At 48.0% G+C, this 27,530-nt stretch overlaps 1 protein-coding gene across 1 annotated transcript in view; it reads left to right on the forward strand.

The window, feature by feature from the left end:
* The window catches only part of SMG8 (SMG8 nonsense mediated mRNA decay factor), a 31,046-nt gene extending 3,797 nt beyond the window's left edge, over positions 1 to 27,249 (forward strand). The window contains exons 3-4 of the mRNA XM_063953914.1: positions 16,416 to 17,297; positions 25,418 to 27,249. Of these exons, the coding sequence (XP_063809984.1) occupies positions 16,416 to 17,297; positions 25,418 to 25,615 (1,080 nt within the window). The 3' untranslated portion in view covers positions 25,616 to 27,249. The remainder of the gene's footprint in view (positions 1 to 16,415; positions 17,298 to 25,417) is intronic.
* The last annotated feature ends 281 nt before the right edge of the window (positions 27,250 to 27,530 follow it).

Raw genomic sequence — 27,530 nt, forward strand, 5'->3', positions numbered from 1 at the left:
AGCCGGTCACGCTTATGGAAGCTCCTGAAGAGTTTTCTGCATTTATTTTATATGTTTGTTATTTTCAGGCAGGGCTGGTTGGCACCAGCCTGTCTGCTTCATGGGACTTAGGGGGAAGACGGCCCAACCTCTTGAAGGGTTAATGGTCCCGTTCCCTGCTGACAGGACACTAAGCTCCTGAGGGAACTATTCGCATGCCCCACCATGGCGAGCGTACATTCACGCAGCACGCCGCCACCCCCCCTAAAAGAGCCAGAAGAATGAAGATTGGTGAGTACTAAGCCGGCGTCCCGGTTAGCGGGTCACCGGCCATTATGACGGCATGAGGGTACAGAGACGCACGGCTTCTAACCAGGGCGGAATGCGTCTCCAGACACAGTACACTGCTGCGTCAAAGTACACTGTACACAGTACCCACACTGGCAAAAACAGTCTTAAACTGGTTTTCTCTCCATTTTAAGCAACAGAATACCTCAGCCAGTATAAAAAATAAAGTGGGAAGACAGCCCACCATTGAAGGGGCGGGGCTTCACTATGAGAGGATCCAGCAGCTCACCAGCGCCATTTTCCCTCTGCAGTGGACACAGACGCTGACTGACAGGGACACACAGCTCCTCCACTGTGACTCCAGATTACCTCAGCAGTACCAGGGGGTCATAACAGGGGGGAAGTGATTATTAGTGTACTAAATTCCCAATCTGGGTACTTAGTCTGCGACCCGGTTAAGCTTGGCATTAGCGATAGGGCGTGGTGGGGGCTGGCTCCAATTAACTCTGTGTTTCGCTGAAGGGCTCTTTGTGGGTTAATTGTGCTTAACCTTTTCCTCTCTGTGTGTGTGTGCTGTCACATTTACATGATGTCAGGCAAAGAGTGTGTTTCTTGTACAGCGGAGTGTTCCTCTTCACCAGGGGGCTCATTACTGGGTACTCAGGGCAGTGCACCTTCCCAGAATAGCGGAGCTGAACCGGAATGGGTTAAATCCATTAATGGAATCTCAAATATTTCTGCAAAGCTATCCCGCAATAACAAAGAGACGTAATACTTAAGACAGACTGTGATAATTATATATGATTTACACTTTGCTTGTATTGTTAATAGCTGCTGCAATAAAATATAATACGATTTTATGTCTAAAAAAGAAGCGCTTTTGTTAATATTAGCCGCTCATACCGGTAATAAGAAATGTGTTAAATGAAATGTTTACAGCTCTTTTAATGAGGTGTTTAGGAGGTATATTATGTATTGCGGAGTATTGAGGGTTCCAATTTTGATGTCCGGGTTTAGGTGGTAATGTTCTCTTCATACAAGAGTCCCAACCTAACTGTCCCTGCTAACCCTACCTCTCGTGAATCGCTGGCTGCGGCTCATTTCGTGGTTTCCGGCTCTGGTTCCCTCTCGCAGGTTGGCGATGTTCGGGTGCGCTAGTCTGCTGGGCGCTGGATGATGACGTCACTCCCGTGTCTCTCTCACCAAAGCGTTTCGGGCTTAGAGGCCCTTTTTCAAGGATGACACCTCCTAAACACCTCATTAAAAGATCTGTAAACATTTCATTTAACACACATTTTTTATTACAGGTATGAGCGGCTAATATTAACAAAAGCGCTTCCTTTTTAGACTTAAGACAGACTGTGGATGAGTTTATGAATAGAGACTCAGTCCGCAAACCAGCATCTCAATCCCCTCCCATTTGTCCGCAAAAACGATCTCTGGCCCATATCCTGCAGTCTGACTCTTGACAGGTCAGACATGGAGGAGGGTGAGGTGGATTTGGAGGGGGGGATGCTACTCTTGTCACAGGGAATAGAGGCTCTTATAGAGGCTATCAGAGATGTTCTGCAAATTCCTGATAAATTGCCAGAGTAGTGTGAGGAATCTTATTTTAATGTAAAATAGAGTCCTCAGTCACTTTTCCTGCGTCAAAGGAATTGAATACCCTGTTTGAAGAACCGTGGTTGCTCTCATCTTTTCCTTTGGAGGATAGGAAAAAATGGGAAAATCCACCGATAGTGGACACATCAGTCTCTAGGCTGTCAAGAAAAATTGTATTGCCTATACCTGGTGCAGCCTCCCTCAAAGACACGACTGATCGTAAAATTGAGACTATACTCAAATCATTGTACACAGCTGCTGGGGTGGCCCAGAGACCCACTATTGCATGTGCATGGATCACAAAAGCCATTTCTAAATGGTCAGGTAACCTAATTGAGGGGTTAGATTCCTTGTCTAGGGGGGATATTGTTTTACTCCTGCAGCATATACAAGACTCTGCGAACTTTATGGTGGAAGCCATAAAACATTGGTTTGCTTAATGCACGCACCACCGCTATGGCAATGTCTGCACGCAGGGGCTTGTGACTACGCCAGTGAACAGCTGATGCGGACTCCAGGAAAGGCGGGGAAGGCCTACCATTCCCAGTATAGGCCTTGTTTGGAGATTAACTAGACAAATGGATCTCCAAAGCTGCTGCGGGTAAGTCTACGTATCTTCCTTCCGCAGCTCCCCCAGCCAGGAAAGCTTATTCAGCTTCAAATTTACAGTCCTTTCGGACAGCCAAGTTTCAGGGAAAATCCAGAGGTGCTTCTACAGCCTCCAGAGGCCCAAAAGGTAAACTATGCAAGCCAGCAACTGCAGGTGTTCAGAAGCAGAGCTCAGGCTCTGCTTCCTCAAAGCCTTCAGCATGGTGGTGGACTGGAGGTCTCTCAGGTGGGAGCCCGACTACAATTCTTCAGTTACATCTGGTCAAGTTCGTGCCAGGATCCCTGGGTAATAGATCTTATTTCAGAGGGCTACAGACTTGAGTTCCAAAAGCTCCCACCTCACAGATTCTTCAAATCAGGCTTACCAGCTTCACAAGAGACATGTATAACTTTACAGCAGGCCATCCAAAAACTGGTACAGACTCAAGACATTGTTCCAGTTCCAACTCATCAACACAACAAGGGGTACTATTTCAACTTGTTTGTAGTACCGAAACCGGATGGTTCGGTGCGACCAATTCTGAACCTCAAGTCATTGAACCCATTCTTAAGAGTGTTCAAGTTCAAGATGGAGTCTCTGAGAGCGGTGATCTCAGGTATGGAGGAGGGGGGATTCCTAGTGTCTCTGGATATCAAGGATGCGTGCCTTCACATTCCGATCTGTCCGCCTTATCAGACTTATCTACGGTTTGCACTGCAGGACTTTCACTACCCTTTCCAGGCCCTGCCATTTGGTCTTTCCATGCCACTGAGGGTTTTCACCAAGGTGATGGCAGAGATGTTTATACTCCGCAAACAGGGAGTAAACATAATTCCGTACCTGGACGATCTTCTGATAAAGGCACCATCCAGGGAGAGGTTGCTGGACAGCATTGGCCTCTCAACCAAACTTCTCCAGGATCACGGGTGGATTCTGAACCTTCCGAAATCTCACCTAGGCATTGGTAATCCAGTCGATGGTTCGGGATGTCCTGAAGCCAACCCGGATATCTGTGCATCTATGCATTCGCCTTCTGGGGAAAATGGTGGCCTCTTACGAGGCGCTTCAATACAGAAGGTTTCACGCAAGACCCTGTCAGCTGGATCTAGTGGACAAATGGTCCGGATCGCATCTTCACATGCACCAGTGGATTCGTCTGTCGCCAAAAGCCAGGATCCCCCTTCTGTGGTGGCTACAGACCTATCACCTAGTCGAGGGTCAGAGGTTCGGAATTCAGGACTGGATCCTGTTAACCACAGACGCAAGCCTCCGAGGTTGGGGAGCAGTCGCCCAGGGGGTGCAGTTTCAAGGAAGATGGTCAAGTCAGGAAGTTATCCTTCCAATCAACATTCTGGAACTCAGGGCCATATACAACGCCTTTCAGCAGGCCTCTTCTTCAGGATCGGCCCATTCAAGTCCAGTTGGACAATGTGACGTGCATAAACTGACAGGGCGAAATGAAAAGCAGAGCAGCAATGTCAGGTGTCAAGAATTCTCCTCTGGGCAGAAAAAAATGCTGTGGTGTTGTCAGCGGTCTTCATTCCGGGAGTAGACAACTGGGGAGCAGACTTCCTCAGCAGACACCACCTGCACCCAGGAGAGTGGGGCCTTTACCCGGAAGTGTTCAGGTGCTTGACATATCGGTGGGGATATCCACAAATCGATATGATGGCCTCTCATCTCGACAAGAAGCTCAAGCGGTATTGTTCCAGGTCGAGAGACCCACAGGCAGTATCAGATGGTGTACGTGTTTCTTCCACTTAATCTGGTCCCAAGAATTCTCAAAAGAATAAAAAGGGAAAAGGTTCAAGCAAATCTCATTGCTCCAGACTGGCCAAGAAGGTCCTGGTACACGGATCTTCTGGAGATGCTCCTTGAGCATCCATGGCCTCTACCTCTTTGCGAGGATCTTCTGCAACAGGGCCTGTGCGTCTATCAGGACTTACCGCGGCTACGTTTGATGGCATGGAAGTTGGACAGCTGATTCTAGCCAGAAGAGAGATCCCTAATAACGTTGTCCCAAACCAGGTAGGGGGTAACGTCTAAACATTACCACCGTATTTGGAGGAAATACGTCTCTTGGTGTGAGAGCAGAACTTATTTTGCGGTGGATTTTCATCTGGGACGTTTCCTGCTTTTTCTGCAGGCAGGTGTGGATGTGGGCCTACCTCTGGGCTCCATAAAAGGCCAGATTTCGGCCTTGTCCATTTTCTTTCAAAAACAATTGGCTTCTCTCCCTGAGGTCCAGACGTTTTTGAAAAGTGTTCTGCGCATCCAACCTCCCTTTGTGCCTCCCACAGCACCTTGGGATCTCAATTTGTGCTGCAGTTCCTCCAGTTGGACTGGTTTGAACCATTACAGGAGGTGGACGTAAAATATCTTACGTGGAAGACCGTCACGCTGTTGGCCTTGGTTTCAGCAAGACGTGTGTCGGAGCTGGGGGCTTTGTCTCAAGATCCCCTATTTAATTTTCCATCAGAACAGAGCTGAACTCAGAACTCATCAGCAATTTCTTCCGAAGTGGTGTCTGCATTTCACATCAACCTATTGTGGTTCCAGTTATCACCGACACTTCCACTACTTCAAAGTCTTTGGATGTTGTGAGGGCTCTGAAGGTATACGTAAAGCGAACAGTTCGTCACAGGAAATCCGACTCGCTGTTCGTCCTATATGATCCCAATAAAATTGGGTGTCCTGCTTCAAAGCAGACAATTGCACGCTGGATCATGCTCACTATCCAGCATGCTTATTCCACGGCAGGCTTGCTGGTTCCAAAATCTGTACAGGCCCACTCTACTAGGTCGGTGGGTTCTTCCTGGGTGGCTGCCCGGGGTGTCTCTGCTTTACAGCTCTGCCAAGCACCTACTTGGTCAGGTTCGAACAAGTTCGATACTTTGGCCTCTAAGGACCTTCAGTTTGGTCAATTAGTTCTGCAGGAACCTCAGCACTCTCCCACCCGGTTTGGGAGTTTTGGTACATCCCCATGGTACTAATGTGGACTCCAGCATCCCCTAGGACGTAAGAGAAAATAGGATTTCAATTACCTATTGGTAAATCCTTTTCTCGTAGTCCGTAGAGGATACTGGGTGCCCGCCCGGTGCTTTGTTCTTCCTGCACTGTTACTTGGTTAGGTATTGTTGGTTCAGCTGTTGCTGTACCTGTTTAAAGTTGGGTTAGCTTAGCTTTCCTCTGTTTGTGTGTGCTGGTTCGGAATCTCACCACTATCTTTATCTATACTTCTCTCAAAGTATGTCCGTCTCCTCGGGCACAGTTTCCTAGACTGAGTCTGGTAGGAGGGGCATAGAGGTAAGAGTCACACTAAAGTGCCCATGGCTCCTAGTGTACCCTTCTATACCCCATGGTACTAAATGGAACCCCAGTATTCTCTACGGACTACGAGAAAAAAATTTACCGGTAGGTAATTAAATTCCTATTTTCTCTGACGTCCTAGTGGATGCTGGGGACTCCGTCAGGACCATGGGGATATAGCGGCTCCGCAGGAGACAGGGCACAATAATAAAAGCTTTAGGATCAGGTGGTGTGCACTGGCTCCTCCCCCTATGACCCTCCTCCAAGCCTCAGTTAGATTTTTGTGCCCGACGAGAAGGGTGCAATCTAGGTGGCTCTCCTGAGCTGCTTAGAATAAAAGTTTAAGTTAGGTTTTTTATTTTCAGTGAGTCCTGCTGGCAACAGGCTCACTGCTACGAGGGACTTAGGGGAGAGAAGAAAACTCACCTGCGTGCAGGATGGATTTGCTTCTTAGGCTACTGGACACCATTAGCTCCAGAGGGAGTCGGAACACAGGTCTCACCCTGGGGTTCGTCCCGGAGCCGTGCCGCCGACCCCCCTTGCAGATGCCGAAGTTGAAGAGGTCCAGAAACAGGCGGCAGAAGACTTTCAGTCTTCATAAGGTAGCGCACAGCACTGCAGCTGTGCGCCATTGTTGTCAGCACACTTCACCAACAGTCACCAACTGTCACTGAGGGTGCAGGGCGCTGGGGGGGGCGCCCTGGGCAGCAATGTATAATACCTTTTTATGGCTAAAATACATCACATATAGCCCTTGAGGCTATATGGATGTATTTAACCCCTGCCAGATCTCACAAACTCCGGGAGAAGAGCCCGCCGAAAAGGGGGCGGGGCCTATTCTCCTCAGCACACGGCGCCATTTTCCTGCTCAGCTCTGCTGTGAGAGGCTCCCAGGCTCTCCCCTGCACTGCACTACAGAAACAGGGTTAAAACAGAGAGGGGGGGCACTTAGTTGGCGATATGATTACATATATAAAAATGCTATAAGGGAAAACACTTGTATAAGGGGTTGTCCCTGTATAATTATAGCGTTTTTGGTGTGTGCTGGCAAACTCTCCCTCTGTCTCCCCAAAGGGCTAGTGGGGTCCTGTCCTCTGTCAGAGCATTCCCTGTGTGTGTGCTGTGTGTCGGTACGTGTGTGTCGACATGTAGGAGGACGATGTTGGTGAGGAGGCGGAGAAAATTGCCTGTATTGGTGATGTCACTCTCTAGGGAGTCGACACTGGAATGGATGGCTTATTTAGGAATTACGTGATAATGTCAACACGCTGTAAGGTCGGTTGACGACATGAGACGGCCGGCAAACAAATTAGTACCTGTCCAGGCGTCTCAGACACCGTCAGGGGCTTGTAAAAACGCCCATTTACCTCAGTCGGTCGACACAGACACGGACACTGACTCCAGTGTCGACGGTGAAGAAACAAACGTATTTTCCTTTAGGGCCACACGTTTCATGTTAAGGGCAATGAAGGAGGTGTTACATATTTCTGATACTACAAGTACCACAAATAAGGGTATTATGTAGGGTGTGAATAAACTACTTGTAGTTTTTCCTGAATCAGATAAATTAAATGAAGTGTGTGATGATACGTGGGTTTCCTCTGATAGAAAATTATTGGCGGTATACCCTTTCCCGCCAGAAGTTAGGGCGAGTTGGGAAACACACCTTAGGGTGAATAAGGCGCTCACACGCTTATAAAAACAAGTGGCGTTACCGTCTCCAGATACGGCAGCCCTCAAGGAGCCAGCTGATAGGCAGCTGAAAAATATCCTAAAAGTATATACACATATACTGGTGTTATACTACGACCAGCAATCGCCTCAGCCTGGATGTGCAGCGCTGAGGGGGCTTGGTCGGATTTCCTGACTGAAAATATTGATACCCTTGACAGGGACAAGATTTTATTGACTATAGAGCATTTTAAGGATGCATTTCTATATATGCGAGATGCGCAGAGGGATATTTGCATTCTGGCATCAAGAGTAAATGTGATGTCCATATCTGCCAGACGACAGTGGTCAGGTGATGCAGATTCCAGACGGCACATGGAAGTATTGCCGTATAAAGGGGCGGTCCATCGGACCTGGTGGCCATGGCAACAGCTGAAAAATCCACCTTTTGTTACCCCAAGTCACATCTCAGCAGAAAAGGACACAGTCTTTTCAGTCTCAGTCCTTTCGTCCCCATAAGGGCAGGCGGGAAAAGGGCCAGTCCTATCTGCCCAGGGGTAGAGGAAAGGGAAGAAGACTGCAGCAGGCAGCCCATTCCCAGGAACAGAAGCCCTCCACAGCTTCTGCCAAGTCCGCAGCATGACGCTGGGGCCGTACAAGCGGACTCAGGTGCGGTAGGGGGTCATCTCAAGAGTTTCAGCACGCAGTGGGCTCACTCACAAGTGGACTCCTGGATCCTACACGTAGTATCCCAGGTGTACATTGGAAATTCGAGACGTCTCCCCCTCACAAGTTCCTGAAGTCTGCTTTACCAACGTCTCCCTCCGACAGGGAGGCAGTATTGGGAACAATTCACAGGCTGTATTCCCAGCAGGTGATAATCAAAGTACCCCTTCTACAACAAGGGAAGGGGTATTATTCCACACTATATTGTGGTACTGAAGCCAGACGGCTAGGTGAGATCTGAAATATTTGAACACTTACATACAAGCGTTCAAATCAAGATGGAGTCACTCAGAGCAGTGATAGCGAACCAGGAAGAAGGGGACGATATGGTGTCACTGGATATCAGGGACGCTTACCTACATGTCCAAATTTGCCCTTCTCACCAAGGGTACCTCAGGTTCGTGGTACAGAACTGTCACTATCAGTTCAGAAGCTGCCGTTTGGATTGTCCACGGCACCCCGGGTCTTTACCAAGGTAATGGCCGAAATGATGATTCTTCTTAAAAGAAATATGGACGCTTTCCTGATAAGGGCAAGGTCCAGAGAACAGTTGGAGGTCGGAGTAGCACTATCTTAAGTAGTTCTACGACAGCACGAGTGGATTCTAAATATTCCAAAATCGCAGTTTTTTCCGACGACACGTCTACTGTTCCTAGGGATGATTCTGGACACAGTCCAGAAAAGGATGTTTTCTCCCGGAGAAGAAAGCCAGGGAGTTATCCGAGCTAGTCAGGAACCTCCTAAAACCAGGAAAAGTATCAGTGCATCATTGCACAAGGATCCTGTGAAAAATGGTGGTTTCTTACAAAGCGATCCCATTCGGTAGATTTCACGCAAGAACCTTTACGTGGGATCTGCTGGAAAAATGGTCCGGATCGCATCTTCAGATGCATCAGCGGATAACCCTGTCTCCAAGGACAAGGGTGTTTCTTCTGCGGTGGCTGCAGAGTGCTCATCTATGAAAGGGCTGCAGATTCGGCATTCAGGACTGGGTCCTGGTGACCACGGATGCCAGCCTGAGTGGCTGGGGAGCAGTCACACAAGGAAAAAATTTCCAGAGAGTGTGATCGAGTCTGGAGACTTCTCTCCACATAAATATACTGGAGCTAAGGGCAATTTACAATGCTCTAAGCTTAGCAAGACCTCTGCTTCAAGGTCAGCCGGTATTGATCCAGTGGGACAACATCACGGCAGTCGCCCACGTAAACAGACAGGGCGGCACAAGAAGCAGGAGGGAAATGGCAGAAACTGCAAGGATTCTTCGCTGGGCGAAAAATCATGTGATAACACTCTCAGCAGTGTTCATTCCGGGAGTGGAAAACTGGGAAGCAGACTTCCTCAGCAGGCATGACCTCCACCCGGGAGAGTGGGGACTTCATCGGGAAGTCTTCCACATGATTGTAAACCGTTGTGAAAAACCAAAGGTGGACATGATGGCGTCCCGCCTGAACAAAAAACTAGATATTGCGCCAGGTCAAGGGACCCTCAGGCAATAGCGGTGGACGCTCTGGTAACACTGTGGATGTACCAGTCAGAGTATGTGTTCCCTCCTATGCCTCTCATACAAAAAGTACTGAGAATCATAAGAGGGAGATGAGTAAGAATGATACTCGTGGTTCCGGATTGGCCAAGAAGGACTTGGTACCCGAAACTTCAAGAGATGTTCACGGAAGACCCGTGGCCTCTACCTTTAAGAAAGGACCTGCTCCAGCAGGGGCCTTGTCTGTTCCAAGACTTACCGCGGCCGCGTTTGACGGCATGGCGGTTGAACGCCGGATCCTGAAAGGGCATTCCAGATGAAGTCATCCCTACCCTGGTCGAAGACAGGAAGGATGTAACCGCAAAACATTTTCACCGCATTTGGCAAAGATATGTTGCGTGGTGTGAGGCCAAGAAGGCCCCTACAGAGGAATTCCAACTGGGTCGTTTCCTACATTTCCTGAAAACAGGACTGTCTATGGGCCTAAAATTAGGGTCCATTAAGGTTCAAATTTCGGCCCTGTCGAATTTCTTCCAGAAAGAACTGGCTTTAGTGCCTGACGTTCAGATGTTTGTAAAAGGGGTACTGCATATACAGCCTCCTTTTGTGCCCCAGTGGCACCTTGGGATCTCAATGTTGTTTTGAGTTTCCTAAAGTCACATTGGTTTGAACCACTCACCACTGTGGACTTAAAATATCTCACATGGAAGGTGACGATGCTATTAGCCCTGGCTTCAGCCAGGCGTGTGTCAGAATTGGCGGCTTTATCATATATAAAGCCCTTACTTAATTTTTCATTCTGACAGGGCAGAATTGAGGACTCGTCCTCAATTTCTCCTTAAGGTGTTTTCTGTTTTTCACATGAACCAACCTATTGTGGTACCTGCGGGTACTAGGGACTTGGAGGACTCCAAGTTACTTGACGTTGTCAGGGCCCTGAAAAATATGTTTCCAGGAAGGCTGGAGTCAGAAAATCTGACTCGCTGTTTAGCCTGTATGCACCCAACAAGATGGGTGCTCCTGCTTCTAAGCAGACGATTGCTCGCTGGATTTGTAATACAATTCAGTTTACACATTCTGTGGCAGGCCTGCCACAGCCAAAATCGGTAAAAGCCCATTCCAAAAGGAAGGGAGCTCATCTTGGGCGACTGCCCGAGGGGTCTAGGCTTTACAACTTTGCAGAGCAGTTACTTGGTCAGGGGAAAACACGTTTGCTAAATTCTACAAATTTGATACCCTGGCTGAGGAGGACATGGAGTTCTCTCATTCGGTGCTGCAGGGTCATCCGCACTCTCCCGCCCGTTTGGGAGCTTTGGTATAATCCCCATGGTCCTGACGGAGTCCCCAGCATCCACTAGGACGTCAGAGAAAATAAGATTTTACTTACCGATAAATCTATTTCTCGTAGTCCGTAGTGGATGCTGGGCGCCCATCCCAAGTGCGGATTGTCTGCAATACTTGTACATAGTTATTGTTACAAAAATCGGGTTATTCTTGTTGTGAGCCATCTTTTCAGAGGCTCCTTCGTTGTTATCATACTGTTAACTGGGTTCAGATCACAGGTTGTACGGTGTGATTGGTGTGGCTGGTATGAGTCTTACCCGGGATTCAATATCCTTCCTTATTATGCACGCTCGTCCGGGCACAGTATCCTAACTGAGGCTTGGAGGAGGGTCATAGGGGGAGGAGCCAGTGCACACCACCTGATCCTAAAGCTTTTATTATTGTGCCCTGTCTCCTGCGGAGCCGCTATATCCCCATGGTCCTGACGGAGTCCCCAGCATCCACTACGGACTACGAGAAATAGATTTATCGGTAAGTAAAATCTTATTTTTTCCTTTAGTATTTCCATATACTCTTATAGATGCTTTATTCACTATTTTTCTCTAACGTCCTAGTGGATGCTGGGGACTCCGTAAGGACCATGGGAATAGACGGGCTCCGCAGGAGACAGGGCACTTTAAGAAAGAATTTGGATACTGGTGTGCTCTGGCTCCTCCCTCTATGTCCCTCCTCCAGACCTCAGTTTGAATCTGTGCCCGGACGAGCTGGGTGCTACTTAGTGAGCTCTCCTGAGCTTGCTATAAAAGAAAAGGAAGGCTATGTGGAAGCAGAGCGGGAACAAATGAATGTGGGGTTGCCGCCGACGGCGCCGACACCCGATTGGATGGATATGTGGAAGGTTTTAAATGATAATGTTACTTCCTTGCATAAAAGGTTGGATAAAGCTGAAGCCTTAGGACAGCCGGGGTCTCAGCCCATGCCTGATCCTATGTCGCAGAGGCTGTCAGGGTCTCAGAAGCGCCCACTATCCCAAATTGTTGACACAGATATCGACACGGATTCTGACTCCAGTGTCGATTGCGATGATGCAAAGTTACAGCCTAAATTGGCTAAAGCCATCCGTTATATGATTATAGCAATGAAGGATGTGTTGCACATCACAGAGGAAACCCCAGTCCCTGACGAGGGTTTATATGTATGGGGAAAAAAGGCAAGAGGTGACCTTTCCCCCTTCACATGAGCTAAATGAGTTATGTGAAAAAACTTGGGAATCTCCAGATAAAAAACTGCAGATTTCCAAACGGATGCTTATGGCGTATCCTTTCCCGCCAACGGACAGGTTACGCTGGGAATCCTCCCCTAGGGTAGACAAAGCTTTAACACGCTTATCCAAGAGGGTAGCCCTGCCGTCTCAGGATACGGCCACCCTAAAAGATGCTGCGGATAGAAAGCAGGAGGGTACCCTGAAGTCCATTTATACACATTCAGGTACCTTACTAAGGCCGGCGATTGCGTCGGCCTGGATGTCTAGTGCTGTAGCAGCATGGACAGATACCTTATCTGAGGAACTTGATACCTTGGACAAGGATACTATATTGCTGACCCTGGGGCATATAAAAGACGCTGTCCTGTATATGAGAGATGCTCAAAGAGACATTAGCCTACTAGGCTCTAGAATAAATGCAATGTCGATTTCTGGCAGAAGGGTCCTGTGGACTCAGCAATGGACAGGCGATGCCGACTCAAAAAGGCACATGGAGGTTTTACCTTACAAGGGTGAGGAGTTGTTTGGGGAGGGTCTCTCGGACCTGGTCTCCACAGCTACGGCTGGAAAGTCAAATTTTTTGCCATATGAGCCCTCACAACCTAAGAAAGCACCGTATTACCAGATGCAGTCCTTTCGATCACAAAAAGGCAAGAAAGTCCGAGGTGCGTCCTTTCTTGCCAGAGGCAGGGGTAGAGGAAAGAAGCTGCACAATACAGCTAGTTCCCAGGAACAGAAGTCCTCCCCGGCTTCCACTAAATCCACCGCATGATGCTGGGGCTCCACAGGCGGAGCTAGGCCCGGTGGGGGCGCGTCTCCGAAATTTCAGCCACAAGTGGGTTCACTCCCAGGTGGATCCCTGGGCTATAGAGATTGTGTCTCAGGGATACAAGCTGGAATTCGAAGAGATGCCCCCTCACCGTTACCTCAAATCGGCCCTGCCAGCTTCCCCCTTAGAGAGGGAAATAGTGTTAGCTGCAATTCACAAATTGTATCTTCAGCAGGTGGTGGTCAAGGTTCCCCTCCTTCAACAAGGAAGGGGTTACTATTCGACCATGTTTGTGGTACCGAAACCGGACGGTTCGGTCAGACCCATATTGAATTTAAAATCCCTGAACATATACCTGAAAAGGTTCAAGTTCAAGATGGAATCGCTCAGAGCAGTCATCGCAAGCCTGGAAGGGGGGGATTTTATGATGTCTCTGGACATAAAGGATGCTTACCTTCATGTTCCCATTTATCCACCTCATCAGGAGTACCTCAGATTTGTGGTACAGGATTGTCATTACCAATTCCAGACGTTGCCGTTTGGTCTCTCCACGGCACCGAGAATATTTACCAAGGTAATGGCGGAAATGATGGTGCTCCTGCGACGGCAAGGAATCACAATTATCCCATACTTGGACGATCTCCTCATAAAGGCGAGGTCCAGAGAGCAGTTGCTGATCAGCGTAGCACGCTCTCGGGAAGTGTTACAACAGCACGGCTGGATTCTAAATATTCCAAAATCGCAGTTGATTCCTACGACTCGTCTGCCCTTCCCCGGCATGATTCTGGACACAGGCCAGAAGAGGGTTTATCTCCCGATGGAGACGGCTCTGGAGCTCATGACACTGGTCAGAGACCTATTAAAAGCAAAACAGGTGTCGGTGCATCACTGCACGCGAGTCCTGGGAAAGATGGTGGCATCATACGAGGCCATTCCCTTCGGCAGGTTCCATGCGAGGACCTTTCAATGGGATCTGTTGGACAAGTGGTCCGGTTCACATCTACAAATGCATCGGCTGATCACCCTATCCCCCAGGGCCAGGGTGTCTCTCCTGTGGTGGCTGCAGAGTGCTCACCTTCTCGAGGGCCGCAGATTCGGCATTCAGGACTGGGTCCTGGTGACCACGGACGCAAGCCTCCGAGGGTGGGGAGCAGTCACACAGGGAAGAAATTTCCAAGGTCTGTGGTCAAGTCAGGAGACTTGCCTTCACATCAATATCCTGGTACTAAGGGCCATATACAACGCCCTACGTCAAGCGGAGACCCTGCTTCGCGACCAATCGGTGCTTATTCAGTCAGACAACATCACCGCAGTGGCTCATGTAAACCGCCAAGGCGGCACAAGGAGCAGGGTGGCGATGGCGGAAGCCACCAGAATTCTTCGCTGGGCGGAGAATCACGTAAGAGCACTGTCAGCAGTGTTCATTCCGGGAGTGGACAACTGGGAAGCAGACTTCCTCAGCAGGCACGACCTCCACCCGGGAGAGTGGGGACTTCATCAAGAAGTCTTCACGCAGATTGCAAGTCGGTGGGAACTGCCACAAGTAGACATGATGGCATCCCGCCTCAACAGAAAGCTAAAGAGATGTTGCGCCAGGTCAAGAGACCCTCAGGCGATAGCTGTAGACGCACTAGTGACACCGAGGGGGTTCCAATCGGTCTATGTATTTCCTCCTCTTCCTCTCATACCCAAGGTGCTGAGAATCATAAGAAGAAGAGTGAGAACAATACTCATTGTTCCGGATTGGCCAAGAAGGACTTGGTTTCCAGAGCTGCAAGAAATGCTCACAGATGACCCATGGCCTCTGCCTCTAAGACCGGACTTGTTGCAACAGGGGCCCTGTCTGTTCCAAGACTTACCGCGGCTGCGTTTGACGGCATGGCGGTTGAACGCCGGATCCTAGCAGAAAAAGGCATTCCGGATGAGGTTATTCCTACGCTGATAAAGGCTAGGAAGGACGTGACGGCTAAACATTATCACCGTATATGGCGAAAATATGTTGCTTGGTGTGAGGCCAGGAATGCCCCTACGGAGGAATTCCAGCTGGGCTGTTTCCTTCACTTCCTACAGTCGGGAGTGACTTTGGGCCTAAAATTGGGTTCCACTAAGGTCCAGATTTCGGCCCTATCCATTTTCTTTCAAAAAGAACTGGCTTCTCTACCTGAAGTTCAGACGTTTGTAAAGGGAGTGCTGCATATTCAGCCCCCTTTTGTGCCTCCAGTGGCACCTTGGGATCTTAACGTGGTGTTGGGTTTCCTGAAGTCACGCTGGTTTGAGCCACTTAAAACCGTGAAGTTAAAATTTCTCACGTGGAAGGTGGTCATGCTATTAGCCTTGCCTTCAGCAAGGCGTGTGTCAGAATTAGCGGCTTTGTCACATAAAAGCACCTATCTGGTTTTCCATATGGACAAGGCAGAATTGCGGAACCGTCCGCAATTTCTGCCAAAGGTGGTGTCATCTTTTCATATGTACCAACCTATTGTGGTGCCTGTGGCTACTCGTGACTTGGAGGATTCCGAGTTACTAGATGTGGTCAGGGCTTTGAAGGTTTATGTAGCCAGAACGGCTAGAGTCAGGAAAACTGAGTCGCTGTTTATCCTGTATGCACCCAACAAGCTGGGTGCTCCTGCTTCAAAGCAAACTATTGCTCGCTGGATCTGTAACACGATTCAGCAGGCTCATTCTGCGGCTGGATTGCCGCTGCCAAAATCAGTAAAAGCCCATTCCACAAGGAAGGTGGGCTCTTCTTGGGCGGCTGCCCGAGGGGTCTCGGCATTACAGCTTTGCCGAGCAGCTACTTGGTCGGGTTCAAACACTTTTGCAAAGTTCTACAAGTTTGATACCCTGGCTGAGGAGGACCTTGTGTTTGCTCATTCGGTGCTGCAGAGTCATCCGCACTCTCCCGCCCGTTTGGGAGCTTTGGTATAATCCCCATGGGCCTTACGGAGTCCCCAGCATCCACTAGGACGTTAGAGAAAATAAGATTTTACTTACCGGTAAATCTATTTCTCGTAGTCCGTAGTGGATGCTGGGCACCCGTCCCAAGTGCGGACTTCTTCTGCAATACTTGTATATAGTTATTGCTTAAATAAGGGTTATGTTGTGGTTGCAGCAGGGTTGATCTGATGCTCCGTTGTTGTTCATACTGTTAACTGGGTAAGTTTATCACAAGTTATACGGTGTGATTGGTGTGACTGGTATGAGTCTTGCCCTGGATTCCAAAATCCTTTCCTTGTACTGTCGTCTCTTCCGGGCACAGTTTCTCTAACTGAGGTCTGGAGGAGGGACATAGAGAGAGGAGCCAGAACACACCAGTATCCAAATTCTTTCTTAAAGTACCCTGTCTCCTGCGGAGCCCGTCTATTCCCATGGTCCTTACGGAGTCCCCAGCATCCACTACGGACTACGAGAAATAGATTTACCGGTAAGTAAAATCTTATTATTTATTCTACAGATGCTGGAAGAGAAATGCTGTGGAAAGTTGGATCACATTCATCTTCCCATATTCCAGCCCAGCACTCCTGATCCTGCTCCTGCCAAGAATGAAGCTCCCTCCACTTCCCAAGAAGGAGAAATGGAAGGAGAGAAGCTGAAAGATAAAGAACCGCAAACACAGGGTGAAACCACTAGTTTGAGCCTGGCTCTTAGTCTGGGCCAGTCCACTGATAGCTTGGGAACATACCCAGCTGATCCCCCAGCTGGGGGAGATAATGCGGATGCTCCGGCACATGGTACAGAGGACAAAGGGGAAAAAAGACCCAGTTTAGTGGATCGTCAGGCATCCACGGTCGAATACCTACCTGGTATGATGCATTCAAACTGTCCTAAAGGGCTTCTACCTAAATTTTCTAGTTGGTCACTAGTAAAACTTGGTCCTGCTAAAGCTTACAACTTTCACACAGGTTTAGATCAACTTGGATTTATCCCAGGTACCAACTATCTAATGCCATGGGACATTGTCATCCGTACAAAGCCAGAAGATGAAGGGGACTTAGATGTCAACTCTTGGCCGGCTCCAAATAAGTCTATCCCTGGGAAACGAAGTGGTGTGGCAGCAGGAAGAGGCCGTAGAAGGGATGATTTAGCAAGGGCGTTTGTGGGTTTTGAGTATGAGGATTCAAGAGGCCGTAGGTTCATGTGCTCTGGACCTGATAAAATTATGAAAGTGTTAGGCAATGGTCCTAAAGAATCGGCAGTCAAAGCCCTCAACAGTGACATGCCTTTGTACATGCTGTCACCATCTCAAGGACGAGGACTTAAACCTCATTATGCACAGCTCATGAGACTGTTTGTTGTGGTTCCAGATGCTTCATTACAAATTGTAATGAATCCTCAGGTAAGATATGGCAAATGACGGATTGGCTTTAACATTCACACCATAATTAGTTAACCTGTATTGCGGTCAAAAGATACGTGTACCCAAAAAACAAAAAAAACATAGCTAAAGTCCCATTTTTCAGATTAGAGCTTGAAGCACATTCTTTTTTATTTTTCATTGTGGAATAAAGTTATAGGGTGCTACCTTGCTTTTGGACAAATGTTCCTTTACTATTATTAACTGAATCAAACAGTTAACTGATAACACTTGTGGGCTAATGCTAATGTAGTTGGATAATGAGTGGGTTGCTGCACAATATGCGTGGCATGTTATTCTGATGAAACTTTGGGCCTCATTCAGACCTGATCACAATAGCAAAATCTTGCTCTAGTCCAGCGGTTTCCAACCGCGGTCCTCAAGTACCCCCAACAGTTCATATTTTCAAGGTCTCCTCGAAGGATTGCAAGTGAAATAATCAGCTCCACCTGTAGGTCTTTTAAAATGTGTCAGTGAGTAATGAATACACCTGTGCACCTGCTAGGTGACCTGGAAAACATGAACTGTTGGGGTTACTTGAGGACTGAGGTTGGGAATCACTGCTCTAATGGGCAAAAAACCATGTGCCAGGGACGTGCGGTGAGCTAAATAGCTCAGGAGGCACTGGCTAGCACCAGAGCCAGATTTACATGCAATGTATGTGCCAAAGTGTACATCTGGGCATTATACACAGGTACAGCAGTATAAATTCCTGGAAATTTGGTGAGTTTTGATCAGGGATGTGCGGAAAAGTTAGCCTAACCTGCCATAATAGACTTTTTACTCCAGAGATTTGACTATAAAAATTATTAGAATAATGCAAAAAAGATATTTCAAACATATTCTTTGTATTTTTCATATACTTTATATAGTCAAAACTCTGGCACAAACGTTAGTATGACAGGAAAGGCTCTGCCTCACCCCACCGCACGTCACTGCCATGTGCACTGCAGGGGGGCAGATATAACATGTGCAGAGAGAGTTAGATTTGGGTGGGTGATGTTGTTTCTGAGCAGGGTAAATACTGGCTGCTTTATTTTTACACTGCAATTTAGATTTCAGTTTGAACACACCCCACCCAAACCTAACACACTCTGCACATGTTATATCTGCCTCCCCTGCAGTGCACATGGTTTTGCCCATTAGCAACAATTTTGCTGCTTCAATCAGGTATGAATTAGGCCCTTTGTTCAAAAGTATACAACCCCTTTAAAAAGTAATTCACAGCCCAAATACTGGGTCATTCTGACCCGTTCGCACGCAGCGGTTCTTTGCTGCTGTGCGAACGGTCGTAAATGCGCGGCGGACACATTGTGCACGCGCGTAGTTGCCGGGCAACGGCGCTGCCAGCGAGAAATGTGATTGCAGCGGCGATCGCAAGAAGACGGACAGGCGGGAGGCGTTCCGGGGCGGATACTCACCGTTTTCTAGGCGTGGTGAGTCCAACGCAGGCGTGTCGAGGCAGGGTATAGGTCGTTGGGTCGACACACGTTAGGTCGACAGGGTGTCTAGGTCTACAGAATCATTAGGTCGACATGTGCAAGGTTGACAGGTCAAAAGGTCGACATGTTTTTTGTTTGTTTTTTACTGTTTTTGGTGTCGTTTTCTTCGTACAGTGAAGGGGAACCCCAATTAGTGCACTGCATCCCCTCGCATGGTTCGCCACGCTCGGCACAGATTACCGTTACCATTAGTAGTTCACGTGGATTGTAAAGTATGAAAAAAGTATTAAAAAAAATGAAAAAAATTGCGTAAAACTCATGCCGACCTAGTGCATGTCGACCTTTAGTGGTCGACCCAATGCATGTCGAGCTAACGACCGCAACCCTCGAGGCATTTGGAGGGCGGATGTCTGATGTCAGGACCGGGACCTTCATCGCTGGATCCGTCGCACTGGGTGAGTAACTGCAGCCCTGGTCTTGTTTTACTTGAAACTTTTTTAGCATAGCAGGCTGCACAAGCGATCGCAGCCCTGCTATGCTAAAAATGAACTCCCCCCATAGGTGGCGTCAGGTTGATCGCACGAGCAGCAAAAAGTTGCTACGTGTGATCAACTCGGAATGACCCCCTACATCTAAAGCATTCCTAGCTAACAATATCATATGTCCTTTTATCTCGACCATCAATGGATAGGTTGCTTGATGGATTTGTTTTCTGCGTTTTCTCTTTCATCCAGTAAGGGACACTGGAGATCTTAGACAGCTGGGGTGTGAATGATGCAGACCAGAGGTAGCACAATATAATAAAATAAAATAAAAATGATGCACTCCTGGCTCCTCCCCCTTCATGCCCCCCCATCCCTCCAGTTTGGGCTGGGGCGGTCACCGACCTCTTGAGGTGCAGAGCCGCTTTCCCGCTGCAGGACCACTGTCCTGAGGGGCTGTTTGTTCAGCGGGGCATGGCGCCTTGGCTGTCGCAGCCGCAACATACCACACACCCCTAACGCTGCCTGAAGGTGATTATCAGTGGCGAGCACTCGCCGGGGACCCCACTAGGGGGGTCCCCCGGTTCACTGTGCGGCTGAAGCGCGGGTGAGGCGTACGGGTCCCTCCTGGGGGGGACCCGCTGTAGCCCCTGCGTGACACTGGCTAAATACCTTTTACCAAGCATTCATGTGAGGCTACAAACATAGGGAGACATGGCCAGTATAAATATAACACAGTAGCTCCAGCGCTGTGGCGGGGGGCGGAGCTACATGAGAGCGGGCTCGGTGGAATTTTGCCGCCTTCCTCTGCATAGCAGCAGCCTCAACAGCTCCTCCATAACAGTCCCTGGATCACTGGTACCGGGTGTAGAAGGGGAGAGCCGCTATGGGGTGCACAAGTATCATCCCTTTGAGGGATTTTTCCTAATACAGTCTCACTGTTGTTTACATATATAAAATGCTGACAGCCTCACTGGGGATGTGCAGCGTTGGGTGCGCTGGTGTCCTCTCTCCTGTGTCTCCTCTCACATACAATAGGGCAGGCTGGTATTGTATTTCAGGCTGTATTGTATGTGTATTATACTTGTTTTTCTTTTCCACAATGGTAAAACAGCAGTTATGCAGTGTTTGTAATGCTAGATTCTAGTTCATATGGCTCAATATCATGTGAGCAGTGTAGTCAGTAATATCAGAATACTGATAACAATGTGGGGGAAAGTCCAGAGCCCTCCTGGTTGGGGGCTATCAAAATTATGATGTCTGATTTCTCATCTCAGCTCACTGCAAATGCAAATAAAAGTCAGGAACTGCAACAAGTCTAACTGCTAAACATCCCCCTCCTGTCCACTACAGGTGCTCTACCTGCACTCCGATCAGATACTGATGCTATACAGGATGATGTGGACCCCATAAGTGGGGATTCCACCCCTACCCAGGGTGCTGAACTCATATTGGCTATTCGGGATGTGTTACAGATCCCCCTGGAGGATGCTAATACTCAGCAGTAATTTTTCCTCCCACAAGACAAACTGACAGTCACATTTCCTGATTCCAAGGAATTGGATGACTTATTTAAAATAGCCTGGAAAAATCCAGATAAAAAATATCAGTGTCCAAACGGTTTCTGCATGCATTCCCCTTTGCCCCTGAAGGCAGGAAATTCTGGGAAGAATCTCCAGCAGTGGATGTCTCAGTCTCTCGCTTTTCTAAAAAGGTGGTACTTCCTGCTCCGGGCTCCTTTACGGTAAAGGACCCGGCAGTTAGGAAAATTGGGGCCACTCTAAAATCTATCTACACTGCTGCAGGTGTAGCTCAAAGACCGGTCATTGCTGGTTGCTGGATGACACATGCAATTCATTCCTGGGCTTCTCAAATTCAGGAAGGTCTTTCGGGTGATATGACCTTAGTTACTACTGTAACTTTTCTAAAACACATTCAGAACACGTCAAGAGTCCTCTGTGACTCCCTTAAAGAGATTGGCAATATTAATGCTAGGACCTCTGCTATGGCTGTGTCTGTGCGCAGAGCCATATGGTTGCGTCAGTGGATTGCTGACTCCAAACGTAATGTGGAATCTCATCCCTTTACAGGTGAATGGCTCTTTGGAGGTGAATTGGACACATGGATCTCCAAAGCTACTGCTGGGAAATCCACGTTTCTAGCCTTCAGGAGCACCGCCTGCTAGACGTACCTACCCGGGACCATCTACTCCGTCCTTTCGGTCCTCTAGATTTCGATCCAGGGCCAGGGGGCCCACAACACAGCTAGAGGCACCAGAGGTAAGCGTAAGAAACCAGCCGTTGCCGGATATCAGGATCAGAGCACCAAATCTGCTTCCGCAAAGACTTCAGCATGACGGTGCCCACCCACCCCGTAGGGATCTCATGGTGGCAGCTCGGTTACGTCACTACAGCCACATCTGGGACGGTTCCTGCCAAGATGCTTGGGTAAGGGACCTTATCTCTCAGGGTTACAAGCTGGAGTTCAACGGTGCTCCTCCCCAATGATTTTTCAAATCAAGCTTACCAGCTTTGGAAAATATGCGAGGTACGGTGCTACTGGCCGTCAACAAGTTGGTCCAGTCCCAGGTTATTGTTCCAGTACCCCTACAACAACGAGGACAAAATTACTACTCCAGTCTGTTCATAGTACTAAAACCAGACGGGTCTGTGAGACCCATTCTGAATCTGAAGTCCTTGAATCTTTACCTGAAGGTTTTCAAATTCAAGATTGAATCTTTGAGAGTGGGGATCGCAGGCCTGGAACAACAGCAATTCCTAGTGTCCCTAGATATCAAGGACGCTTAACTGCATATCCCAGCCTCCTCATCAGGCCTATCTGCGGTTCGCCCTACTGAACGATAACTACCAGTTTCAGGCTTTATCCTTCGGCCTGTCTACAGCTCCAAGGGTGTTCACGAAGGTGATGGCGGAAATGATGTTTCAGTTCAGGGGGTCAACGTAATTCCATACCTGGTCGATGATCTGATAAAGGAGAGTTCCAGGGTGCTTCTATTGCTCCATATAGATCGCACTATCCAACTTCTGTCTCACCACGGGTGGATGCTTAACCTGCAGAAGTCCCATCTGGAACCATCTCAGCGGCTCCTGTTTCTGGGGATGCTACTGGATACTGTAGCACAGAAAATGTTCCTCCCAGAGGAAAAAGTGAGAACTCTTCAAGAAATGATTTGCATGGTCCTCCGACCTGCTCGAGTCTCCATTCATCTTTGCATAACGTTGTTGGGAAAGATGGTGGCCTCCTACGAGCCGATTCAGTTCAGAAGGTTTTATGCCAGACCATTCCATTTGGACATCCTGAACGGTTCCATTTCCCATCTTCAGATGCACCGGATGATTCGGCTGTCACCCCAGGCCAGTATTTCCCTCCTGTGGTGGCTACAGTCTTCCAACCTGCTGGAAGGTCGACGCTTATGGGAGCTGTCACCTAGGGGGCGCATTTCCAGGGCAGGTGGTCTGCCCAACAGGCCCTCCTTCCGATCAACATCCTGGAACTTCGGGCCATTTACAATGCTCCGATTCAGCCCTCCCCTCTACTCCGGGATCGGGCAATCCAGGTTCAGTTGGACAACGCCACGGCGGTGGCGTACATCAATTAAGGGACAAATAGCAGGGCCTGTATGCGAGAAGTGTCAAGAATACTCATCTGGGCAGAAAGAAATGCAAGTGCACTGTCCGCGATCTTCATTCCGGGAGTGAATGTCCCCACGACCTCCACCCGGGGGAAGTGGGTGCTACACCCTCAGGTGTTTCAACAGATCATCGACATGTGGGAATGTCCACAGATCGACTTGATGGCCTCTCACCTCAACAAGAAGCTTTGCTGCTATTGCTCACGAACCAGGGACCCTCAGGCGAGTGCAGTGAATGCACTGATGTCGCCTTGGCCTTACCAGCTGGCCTACCTGTTCCCTCCGATTCCGTTGATCCCAAGGGTGCTCAAGCGGATCAGGCATCAAAGAGTGAGAGCAATCTTGATTGGCCCCTAAGAGTGTGGTACTTGGCTCTTCTGGACATATCCGTAGAGGACCCTTGGCCTCTACCACTAAGAAGGGATCCACTTCAACAAGGACCGTTTGTCTACCCGGACTTGCGGCGGCTTCGTTTGACGGCATGGAAGTTGAGTGGAACATCCTAGCTCACAAAGGGCTTTCCAAGAAGGTCATTGCCACTATGGTGCAAGCCAGAAAACCTGTGACGTCAAAACACTATCATCATATCTGGCGGAGATATGTCTCCTGGTGCGTGGAACGCACATATTCCTCTGCGGAATTCCACTTGGGAAGGTTTCTACGTTTCCTGCAGGCTGGAGTGGATAAAGGCTTACGTCTGGGATCCATTAATGTCCAGATTTCAGCTCTTTCCATCTTCTTCCAGAAGAAGTTGGCTCTCTTGCCGGAAGTTCAGACCTTCTTGCAAGGGGTGCTTCACATACAACCTCCATTCGTGCCGCTTACGGCACCTTGGCATCTGGATGTAGTGTTACGCTTTCTACAGTCCTCCTGGTTTGAACCTCTTGACCACGGTAGAAGATAAGTACCTCACGTGGAAAATGGTGATGTTACTTGCCCTGGCTTCTGCTAGGCGTTTCTCAGAATTGGGGGCCTTGTCGTGCAAAAGTCTGTACTTGGTCTTTTACGAGAACAGAGCGGAGCTCAGGACTAGACAACCGTTCCTGCCGAAGGTGGTCTTCGTGTTTCACTTGAATCAAACTATTGTGATTCCGTCCAGTTCTGACACTTCTGCTCCTCCGGAGACATTGGATGCAGTGCGAGCCTTGAAGATCTATGTCGAGAGGACAGCTCTGATCAGAAAGACAGATTACTTGTTCGTGCTCTATGATGCGTGGAAAAGGGTTGCCCTGCTTCAAAGCAGTCCATTGCTCGTTGGATTAGGCTTGCTAGCCAACAGGCCTATGCGTCGGCAGCCTTACCTGTTCCACAGTCTCTGAAGGCCCACTCTACCAGGTAGGTGGACTCTTCCTGAGCGGCTGCACGTGGAGTTTCGGCCCTACAACTATGCCGAGCTGCTACCTAGTCGGGTAAGAACACCTTTGTGTACTTCTACAAGTTTGATACCCTGGCCAAATAACCTAGGTAATACATTTGGTGGAAAAGGGGTATTGGTAACCAGCTAAGCATGGTTCTGCACTATGGGGGTCATTCCGAGTTGATCGCACGTAGCAACTTTTTGCTGCCCGTGCGGTCAACTAGACGCCGCCTATGGGGGAGTGTATTTCTGCATAGCAGGGCTGCGAATGCTTGTTGCAGCCCTGCTATGCAAAAAAAGTTTCCTGTAAAAGGTAGACCAGGGTAAGAGTTACTTACCCTGTGCGATCTATCCAGCGATGCAGGTCCCGGAATTGACGTTGGACATCCGCCCTCCAAACGCCTGGACACGCCTGCATTGGACTCGCCACTCCCCGAAAACGGTGAGTTGCCGCCCGGTACCGCCTTCCTCCTATCAATTGCAGTTGGCGCTAGTACCGCTTTCGTCGGTAGCGGTGTCGCTGCCTGGCGATGGCTGTCGCCAGGCAGCGACGCGCCTGCGCAATGCGGCCACCGCGCATGTGCAGTTCCGACCCGATCGCACGGCTGCGAAGAAGTGCAGCGTGCGATCGGGTCAGAATGACCCCCCTATATGTGATGTTCCCTCCTTAGAAGTATTTGTGTGAGAATATGGCTACCTTCCTGCATAAACTTGACAATGTTACAAAATAGCTGTAAAGCCATGTACACACTATACGACATATTGGCCAATCTTGTGATCTGCGATGGATTGGAACAATGATCATATACAGCGTACACCCAATTCATCATTTGATCAATTGTGTGGTCGTATTTTCCCATATGATGTGCTGCACATCAGATTGCATAATGAGACATACGATGTGCTTCCTAACATTGATGCTGTAATGATATATCATGCCATCGTATGGCGGATTTTTTCATTACATCGTATTGGCCCTTCGCAAAATCGGCGTATCGTTCAGGTGTATACCTAGCTTTACAGCTGATGCATACTATGCTTATTGGTGTCGCATCTATTTCAGTGATTATGGAGCATGCAGATTATATATAGGGTAACAGTGAAGTATTTCTAAAACAGGTTTGTTTTTTTGTTTCGTTTTTTAATTACTTATGTTTGTTTCTTTCTAGGTGCAGCCTAGCCCACTTCCATGTCCTATATTTTTTCCTGAAAAGCAGGAAATCACCCTGCCATCTGATGGATTATGGGTACTAAGATTTCCGTACTCTTACGTGACAGAACGAGGCCCTTTTTACCCCCCAAAGGAAAATCAACAGCTTATCAGCTACAAAGTTATGAGAGGAATATTAAAGACTGTCACACTATAATACACATTTTTTTCATCACCCAACATCAACCCTAGCTTGTGGTTTTGGTGATGAATAGTGGACACTGAACTTTTTGTTCTTCAGAACACGAGCAAGGATTTCTCTTGCCGACCTCGGTCTTGTTTTATTCTGATGTGTTATTCGTATAATCGTGTGTAAAACGTATAGATTTATAGATATGGATAAATCATGATGGCATGAGAAGACAAATCCCGAAGTTTCAATTGTAAATTTATGTCACTATGGCTGTCAACCATTATTTATCTCAACAATATGATACAATACACCAGTTATGAAGCAAATTCTTTGTATTTTGTATTAATTGGTTTTGTGCCAATGTTTCACATTCCTGGAACACCATTGCTTGTTTTGTGTGTGGAAAGATTATGTAGCCTATGGAATTAAGGGGCCGAGTGGAAAAGAGACACATGCCACATCTACATGGGTTTTGAATTGCTTCTGCCATAAGCATCTGCTCCACTAACCTCTGACATACTGGCATGTGCCTATCTCTCACCAGCAGCAAAACACAAATCCCTGCTATTGTATTTCATCTGGTTGAAAATGGGCAGAAGTAATTTTGTGACATGTTCCTCTTTCCGCTGAGCCCCTCAATTATTAGGAGATGGTTACCTCTCTGTGGCCCTCTCTAATTAATATTCATGAGACCTGATTTATATTTGTGCAGAACCATTTTCTTGTGAATTTATAGACTGTGTTCTCATGAATATTAGTTCACAACACAAAACTGATGCCTTCACTGTCTGTAGGTGGCATGTCCACATTATACTGTATATAAATAACTAATGCCAGGAGAAACCATTATTCCCAGGAAACCCTGAATCCACTCTGCCCTGCTTGTTACTAGAGATGGGTGGTTTTATTATTATCTGTTAAACACTGTAACCTTAGTGTATTACGTGTTTCCATTTTGGGCTTAAGCTGTGTACACATTAGGTGATGTGTACCCAGCACGACATCGTGGGGGAGCCAGCATCAACCAGTGTATTGTACTCCCTAGCGATGTCCCTAGATTGAGGTGCATGCAGGCCCGACGGGCAATGGTGCTGACAACCCGCGGCAGCGCGCATTGTCAGCAACATAGTGGGTACGCTGGACGGTTTTAACAATTTGTCATTCCGGTCCGTCAGAATCGGGCAAATAGTAAAAAAAAAAAAATTGTCTGATGTGTACCCATCTTAAGCATTAAGTCAGAGATGGAAACAGAGAGGGGAGCTGTATCATAGCTGTCTAGCAGAACATAGTCATTTACACGTCAGTGATGCACAAATCTGATGTTCAATTTGGGGATTGAAAAATTGGTACTTAGATAATGTTTTCCATGTGCTTGGATATCTGAGAAGCATACAAATACATAATAATCATGATGCCTGAACATAAAGGATACAGTATTCTTTTTATATAATAAGCATGTCTTGCTAGGTAAGCCTATATACATGAGAGGTAGTAAAGCACCTTTATTGTGAATGCTCTAGGGAAAGTGCTGCTCTGTTTTATATAGCACTTCTTTGATGAAGTAATCATGTATCTGATCCATATGTCATACCTGTATGATAGCTACATTTAATGTATTATGTTGAATGGCTAATAAGTAAAGTCTAGTTTGTACAACAGTGCAGTCTAATTACACTCATTGTATTTAATGTAGATTTGTATGAATTGCGCACAGTGGGACTGATGCAGAGTAGACCATGTGCATATTGCGTTCACAATTAGCATATGCAACTGTGGCGAAAATATACACACATGCAAAATTGAGCTAATCACAAAAGAATGACCTGCCCATGCACTGTACACACACACACACACACACACACACACACACACACACACACACACACACATTGTCACCGATGCTGCAGAAGACTGGTTCCTGATGCTGGATGATGAAGTC

The sequence above is a fragment of the Pseudophryne corroboree genome, chromosome 2 (genome assembly GCF_028390025.1).
Source record: "Pseudophryne corroboree isolate aPseCor3 chromosome 2, aPseCor3.hap2, whole genome shotgun sequence".
NCBI lineage: Eukaryota > Metazoa > Chordata > Amphibia > Anura > Myobatrachidae > Pseudophryne > Pseudophryne corroboree.